Source organism: Cynocephalus volans, chromosome 10 (assembly GCF_027409185.1).
Source record: "Cynocephalus volans isolate mCynVol1 chromosome 10, mCynVol1.pri, whole genome shotgun sequence".
Classification (NCBI taxonomy): domain Eukaryota; kingdom Metazoa; phylum Chordata; class Mammalia; order Dermoptera; family Cynocephalidae; genus Cynocephalus; species Cynocephalus volans.
Window position 1 is genome coordinate 2717534 of NC_084469.1, and position 7755 is coordinate 2725288.

Consider the following 7755-nt stretch of genomic DNA (forward strand, 5'->3'; position numbering starts at 1 on the left):
GGTCCCCTCTGGGCAGTCACCAGAGGACGCTGAGCCTGGGGCAGCCCGACTGCCTCCCATATCCCAGACCTCCTTTGAGTCTGTGAGGGGAAGCTGGCCCAGACTGAGGGCACACCTAGGCGTGCCACCTTCAGCACAGGGTATAAGTAGGCGGCCCTGGGGACAGCATTCCAGAGCCAGCGGCACTCCTACACCGCTTCCTACCCCACAAGCTGTGGACAGCACCATGAGTTGCAGACAGTTCTCCTCCAGCTACTGGGGCCGTGGGGGCGACGGGGGTGGCGAGGGCAGCATGAGGTCTTCTTTCAGCCGCTTCAGCTCCTCAGGGGCTGGTGGAGGAGGAGGCCGGTTCAGCTCTTCCAGTGGCTATGGCGGGGGGAGCTCTCGTGTCTGTGGGAGGGGAGGTGGCGGAGGTGGCAGTGGTTTTGGATCCAGCTATGGCGGAGGATCTGGGGGCGGTTTTAGTGCTGGTAGTTTTGGTGGTAGCTTTGGGGGAGGTTCCAGGGGTTTTGGTGGTGGTTCTGGAGGAGGCTTTGGTGGCTCTGGGGGCTTTGGAGGTGGCTTTGGTGGTGGTGCTGGAGGCAGTGATGGTGGCATTCTGGCTGCTGATGAGAAGACCACCATGCAGGACCTCAACGTCCGGCTGGCCTCCTACATGGATAAAGTGCAGGCGCTCGAGGAGGCCAACACCAAACTGGAGAATAAGATCCAGGAGTGGTATGACAACAAAGGGCCCAGAATCTTCCAGAAGGACTACTCCTCTTACTACGACACCTTGGCGGGTCTCAAGAACCAGGTAGGTGCTGGAAATTCCAGTCTCTTTCTCTGTTTCTCTGTCTCTCTCTCTCTCACACACTCATTTACCTGCTTTATCTTCCAAAAAGGTAAGATGCTAGACTCTAAGCTTAGACAAAGGCCAGGGATTCTGTCTTCTGGAAACTTTAAATTTTCATCAGAAACAAACTTGTGTTTGGCTCCTGAGGGCCGCAGGGCTGGGACTTTGGCCCATGCTCTGGGCTTTTCTGTCCATTTCCCCAACTTTCAGAGTCTAGGGAGAGGAGGAAGGAGGCCTGGATCAATGTGGGTGAGGCTGGAACTGGATGTGGAGCCTCCTTTTGGCCTGGTCCCAAGTCAGTCCTATCTCTCCCTTCCTACTTCTCCTGAATTGCTTTCGGGGCCTATCTTGATCTTTTCAGGTTTTTTGGACCCAGATATACATGCTGATTGTTCAAATGATGGAGAGGATCTAGAACTCTGGGTATGGAAGCCATCTATCCTCTCATCCATCCATCCATCCATCCATCCATCCATCCATCATCCATCATCCATCCATCCATCATCCATCCATCCATCCATCCATCCATCCATCATCCATCCATCCATCCATCATCCATCATCCATCCATCCATCCATCCATCCATCCATCCATCCATCCATCCATCATCCATCCATCCATCCATCCATCCATCCATCCATCCATCCATCCATCCATCATCCATCCATCCATCCATCATCCATCCATCCATCCACATGTCCATCTATCTATCCATTTATTCATCCACTCCGTTTTGTGAGTGGCTACCCTCAGTTTTGCTCTGGGCAGACAGTGATGTACCAGACCCAGGTTCTGCCCTCTAAGGAGCTCACAGTCTGGCTCTTCACTGTACTCACTCACGCCCCTTGCTTTCACACCTTCGTGCCTCTGGATGTGCTATTTCTTCTGCCCCAAACCTCTTCCATCTATGTATTCATGTGCAATCTCAGCCATCTGTGAGGGCTCAGTTCATTTGCCACCTCCTTCCTGAAGTCTTTCTTGATCTCCCATAGCCATAAGCCATCTCTCCTTTCCTTGAACTCTTTTAGGATACTTTGGACTTTGAAGTTGATGGTGGGCTTCTTGAGGAAGAGTATGTCACTGATATATAAACCTCACAGTGTCCTTTGCAGTAGACTTTCAAAATTTTGTTGAATGAATAAGTGAAGGCCACACTGAACATCCTTGCTGAAGGCTGTGAGGGGTCTGTGCCCTGTACCAGCTGTTGGAACTATCTTCTACCCCTTAGGCATCTTCCTGGATGGGATCCTCACCTCCTATGGCTTTCCCTGGCCTCCTCCCCTCCAAGCAGTGGGTCATAGCAGGGGAACATGGCTTCATTCTGTCTCCTTTTTTTCAGGTTGTGGACCTGACAGTGGACAATAACAAAAGGCTCCTGGACATCGACAACACTCGCATGACGCTGGATGACTTCAGAGTGAAGTGAGTCTTGCTCCCTTCTCCCTCTCCTGTCATCAATCCTTACCCCACCCCCCAGGGCTCTGGAGGTCCCTGGAGGGCCTGGTGCCCTCTTGATCATCCCCTACCTGCTGGTCTGCAGGTTTGAGATGGAGCAGAGCCTGCGGCAAGGGGTGGAGGCTGACATCAATGGCCTGCGGCAGGTGCTGGACAATCTGACCATGGAAAAGTCTGACCTGGAGATGCAGTATGAAACTCTGCAGGAGGAGCTGATGTCCCTCAAGAAGAATCACGAGGAGGTAGGGTCCTGGCTACATAAGCTTATTGGGGAGGGGGAGGGACAGAAGTGCAGCGACAGCAGGGGGGACTATAGAGCACTGCCTGGGAGACACCCTCTCCCTTAATTTTGAGGAGACTCCTAGCTGCTCCACAGACCTGCCTAGGGTGGTGGTTGGGCTTTGGTTTCACAACTGTGTCCTCTTTTGGTTCTTAGCACCTCTTGCTTGTAGCGAGTGGTTATTTTTTTCTCCTCTCATATGTGTTGGGATCCTACTTGGACCAGACACGGTAAGGAAACATGTTGAGGGGACCAGAAGGAGAAAGCTGAAAGGTAGGGAAGAGGATCCCACCCTCTGACCTTGTTAGGTTGGTGAGACAAAGAGATTAAAGGACTCTGAGCCAAACACTTACCAAGTCAGGAAGTTTATTTCCAGCAAACCTGGAGGGGAGATTGAAAGATTAGTTCCTGCCCCCCGTACAAACTAATAGTGGTTTTATAGGGTTTGAATTAGGGGAAGGAGTTTGGTAGCTATTTTGAGCATCCGGCACTTTGTAGGTGCTTTGCAGTTTTCCTGTTTTGCACAAGATTCTGTTCTTCACAAAATTCAGTTTTTCTTAAAAAGCGCTTTGCTTAAGAGAAAGGGAGGGGCTAGGGAGCAGGGGGAGGAAGCGGTTAACATGGCTGTGCTCATGCTAGGCTGATTGTGAGGCCTGATATACCGCATATTCCCTTCTCTCCTGGCAGGAGATGAGCCAGCTGACTGGGAAGAACACTGGGGATGTCAATGTGGAGATGAATGTTGCTCCTGGCAAAGATCTGACCAAGATCCTCAATGACATGCGCCAGGACTATGAGCATCTCATTGCTAAGAACCGTAAGGACATCGAACAACAATATGAGTCTCAGGTGAGCAGGACGGCTGCTCACTCAAGCTCCTGTGCCTCTGCCTACATGTCCCTCAATTCCTCCGCCCCGTCCCTGTCTTCTCCCACCCCTTCACTCTCCCACCTCTCCATCTCTCGGTGCGGCTGTCATCCGCCACACAAACGTCATCATAGAGGAGCTTCTGGGTGTCGGGTTTGGTGTAAAGTGCTGAAGTCTCAGAGATGAGCCAAACAGTTTATTAGATGTTTGTGAACAAGTGCAGAGCCTGAATAACACACTATAATGCTACGTGATGTAAGCTACTAGGGGGATACAGTGTGCCGCACACGACACTGAGCTCCTTGATGGCTCCCTTCCTCCCTGGATCTCTAGTGCCTGTCATAGAGCCTGGCACATAGAGATGTGGTCTGTAGAGTGTGTGTGTGTGAGTGTGTGTGTGTGTACATGTGTGTGCACGTGTATGTGTTTAGAAGGTGGGGGCAGTTTGAAACAAAGTCAGAAAAATGATTTGGGGACAAAGCATGAAAGGTCTTGAAACCTTGCTAAGAAGGAATGTCATGCTGAGAGAACTGGACAACCCTACATGGCTGGAGGGACTCAGAATTCAGAACCATTTATCCTTGGCTTTGGCTCAGCCTTAGCCCTGGAGGTTGAGATCCTGGTGGTGATACAGAACCTCGTACACTGAAATTGCCGGCCCAGCCTGGTCCTTACTGAGCCTTTGGGTTTGCAGATGGACCAGATCGAGCAGCAGGTGACGAAGAGTGGCAAGGAGATGGAGTCCAACACTAAGGAGGTGACCCACCTCTGGCACAGTGTCCAGGAGTTAGAGATTGAGCTGCAATCTCAGCTCAGCAAGGTTGGTAATTCTGCTGTGGACCCTCTGCCAGGCCACAGAAAAGCTTTGAATGATCCCCAGGAGTGGGAAGGAGAAGACCTAGGATGTAGCATCTCTCTTAAAGCCTCCTCCTGCCCCCTAGAAATCGGCCCTGGAGAAGTCCTTGGAAAACACTAAGAACCACTACTGTGGCCAGCTGCAGCAGATCCAGGGGCAGATCGGTAACCTGGAGGAACAGCTCACTGAGATCCGGGCAGAGATTGAGTGCCAGAATCAGGAATACAGCCTTCTGCTCAGCATCAAGATACGACTGGTGAAGGAAATCGAGACCTACCGCCACCTCCTTGAGGGTGGCCAGGAAGACTTGTAGGTGCCCCAGGATTCTGTGGAACCCCTAGGCCTCTGATACTACTTTTGTCCCTCTGGATGGAGGCAGCTGGGGAAGATCTTGTATGCACGAGTGTGATGGGTGGAGGACTTCTTCATCCTGCAGGGGGACCTCAGGGCATTTGGGCTTTGGGAAAGGAGGGTGATGACAATGAGAGAAGGGGTTACCTCCCTACTCCAGGGAGGGGAAGTCTTCACAGTCCCAGTTGGAGGCTTCACAGTCCCAGCTCTGGTGCCAGCCCACTCTCTGTCCTCTGTCGTCTGTCCCAGGAAGGTAGACAGGAAGATTCACATTTGGGTCTTGCCTCTGTCCAGGCCCAGCCTTGTATATGGGGGGCCAATCATTTTATCTCTGTGTTCTTTTTGTTTCTCAGTGAATCTTCTGGAGCTGGACAAATTGGCTTTGGAGGTGGCAGAGGGAGGCAAGGAGGAAGTGGGGGCAGTCATGGAAGAGGATCCAGGGGAGGAAGTGGAGGAAGCTATGGGGGAGGAAGTAGTTCTGGAGGAGGAAGTGGAGGTGGCCATGGTGGAGGAAGTGGGTCCAGGGGAGGAAGTGGAGGCAGCTATGAGGGAGGAAGTAGTTCTGGAGGAGGAAGTGGTGGTGGCCATGGTGGAGGAAGTGGGTCCAGGGGAGGAAGTGGAGGCAGCTATGAGGGAGGAAGTAGTTCTGGAGGAGGAAGTGGTGGTGGCCATGGTGGAGGAAGTGGGTCCAGGGGAGGAAGTGGAGGCAGCTATGGGGGAGGAAGTAGTTCTGGAGGAGGAAGTGGAGGTGGCCATGGTGGAGGAAGTGGGTCCAGGGGAGGAAGCGGAGGCAGCTATGGGGGAGGAAGTAGTTCTGGAGGAGGAAGTGGAGGTGGCCATGGTGGAGGAAGTGGGTCCAGGGGAGGAAGCGGAGGCAGCTATGGGGGAGGAAGTAGTTCTGGAGGAGGAAGTGGAGGTGGCCATGGTGGAGGAAGTGGGTCCAGGGGAGGAAGTGGAGGCAGCTATGGGGGAGGAAGTAGTTCTGGAGGAGGAAGTGGAGGTGGCCATGGTGGAGGAAGTGGGTCCAGGGGAGGAAGTGGAGGTGGTTACGGAGGAGGAAGTGGATCTGGAGGAGGAAGTGGTGGCAGCTGTGAAGAAGAAAGTGGATCTGGAGGAGGAAGTGGTGGCAACTATGGAGGAGGAAGTGGTGGCAACTATGGAGGAGGAAGTGGAAGGTCGCCTCAGTCCCAGTCCTCTTCCTCAAAATCTGGTGACTTTGATGATACACAAGGTAAGGGACAATTCTAGGCTATGGATTGGGGGAGGAGGAACAAGTCTAGGCTCTGTGGTGGGGGGAGAGTCAAGATACCACCCCCTTTTTCTTCCCCCTACAGGTTTTATTTATTTATTTTAGGTTTTATTTTAACTTCTCAATATACATTGTAGTTGATTTTCATGTCCCTTTGCCCGTTCCTCTTCCCCCCTCCCTCTCTATCCTCCTCCCCCCACTACATCATATCTGTTCACTGGTCTTAACAAGTTTAAGGAATTGTTGTGATTGTTTTCTTCTTCCTCCCCAGTTTCTTGAACCTCTCTGGGGAATAGATGTTCTGAACAGAACTGGGTTTTAGGGAAGTCTCTAGTGAGGTACCATAGACCTGCCCTTGGTTCTGAATTGATTATTATTTTCGACAGAGCCTTAGATGAGTCTGGGACCAGATCTACACGTGGCCTGAGTCTCGGTAGTACAGGAGACGGGTTGAAAATTGTGCATTATCTTGTATATTTTTCACCAAACCCTATGAAATAGGTTTTATTATTATCCCCATTTTAAGGAAAACGAGGTTACAAAAATACGTAATTTTGTCAAGGTCACATAGGTTATAAATGAGGGACTCAGCTCTTTGGGGCTCCACAGCCAGTACTTCCAACCATCGTGAGGATGGGAGGCCAGGATCAGCAACAGTTCAGGTTGAAAGCATTTCCAAGGCTTTAGTCAGTGGTCAGCTCGCACATGCATAACATGATGTAGTTGCCAAAGGACCATATAGTGAATGTAATAATTGAAACATCAGAGAGTCACACAGGTGGGGTGGTCTCTAGGTCTGGGAAAACTTCCCCATATACCCATAGAATTTTATAAAATAAAAATTTAATATGAAATATAGAAAAAGGCTGGGTAACATGGCTGAGAATGTTTCACTCAGAGAAGCCTGGGGTGCCTGGGAGCTGCCCTTCTATAGGGTGTCTGGTGTGGTTTTGTGCATCCAGGGGCACTGCAGGGCCACAGATGTGCAGCTTGGGGTGAGGCTGGTGCCATCTTTGTTTCAATATCCAAATAATTTACTAACAAAGTTATCAAACAGTGGAGGGATCTGCCTCATGAGCTCCCATCCTCAGAAATGGAAGAGCATTTGCCAGGGTTGCTGCAGGAGTGTTCCAGGAATTGGGTGGGGGCCACTAGGTTGGGTGACCCCAAGCTCCTTCCATCTCAGGATTCTCCAGCTCTCTGAGCTCCAGGCTCCTTGCACCCAGTATCCCCCTCTTTCTCCAAGTCCCAGCCTCTCTGTCTCCTGCATTAGGTCCTCTCTTCTCATTCATCTCCCTTCCATCTCTCCACAGGCTACTACTACATGCGATACTAGAGCCCCTGTCTGCTTTCGCTGCCCAGTCCCAGCTGAGCATTTGCCGGATGGGCAGACCCAGATGAAGCCTGCTCATTGCATCCTGACGTCAGGAATAGCTGGCAGCGAGCCCCAGTGCCCATTTGGGACTGGACTGATTTGGCCTGTGTGCCTCTGGCTGCCCACTGGGTTCCTCCCCTGCTTGGTTTAGGGGACTTCCCTTCCTCTCTCTGGCCTGGGATGACCCCACTCCTGATTCTGACTTCCTAATAAAGCTTTCCTACTGCAAATCAGACTTGGTATTTGACCCACTTGTTCTTTGTGATTAAGAGGGGACAGAAAGGAGGTGAGGGAGAACCAGAGAATCCACTATAAAAAGTGTTGGTTTGCTTTTCTATCACTTAACTTTTGCTGGCAACAAAGCAACCCGTAATCTAGTGGCTTAAAATGATAACTGGTCATTTAGCTCATAACTTTGCAGCTGGAAATTTAGACTGGACAGTTGTTTTATGCATCTGTGGTCAGCTGCAGGTCAGTGAGGCTCTGC

General features: G+C 51.3%; 1 protein-coding gene across 1 annotated transcript; it reads left to right on the forward strand.

Moving 5' to 3' along the window:
• Positions 1-226: 226 nt before the first annotated feature.
• KRT9 (keratin 9) lies at positions 227-7229 on the forward strand. The gene is made up of 10 exons (XM_063113223.1): positions 227-479; positions 528-796; positions 2175-2257; positions 2376-2532; positions 3258-3419; positions 4132-4257; positions 4379-4602; positions 4998-5056; positions 5121-5819; positions 7207-7229. The coding sequence occupies exons 1-10, from the start codon at positions 227-229 to the stop codon at positions 7227-7229; spliced, it is 2055 nt and encodes a 684-aa protein (XP_062969293.1).
• Positions 7230-7755: the final 526 nt, after the last annotated feature.

Excerpts from the sequence above, each read along its gene's own strand:
- KRT9 (XM_063113223.1), top strand. The coding sequence starts at position 227 with ATGAGTTGCAGACAGTTCTCCTCCAGCTACTGGGGCCGTGGGGGCGAC. Across the intron at positions 4,603-4,997 it reads GAGGGTGGCCAGGAAGACTT|TGAATCTTCTGGAGCTGGAC; the intron begins GTAGGTGCCCCA and ends TTTGTTTCTCAG. Across the intron at positions 5,820-7,206 it reads TATGGAGGAGGAAGTGGAAG|GCTACTACTACATGCGATAC; the intron begins GTCGCCTCAGTC and ends ATCTCTCCACAG.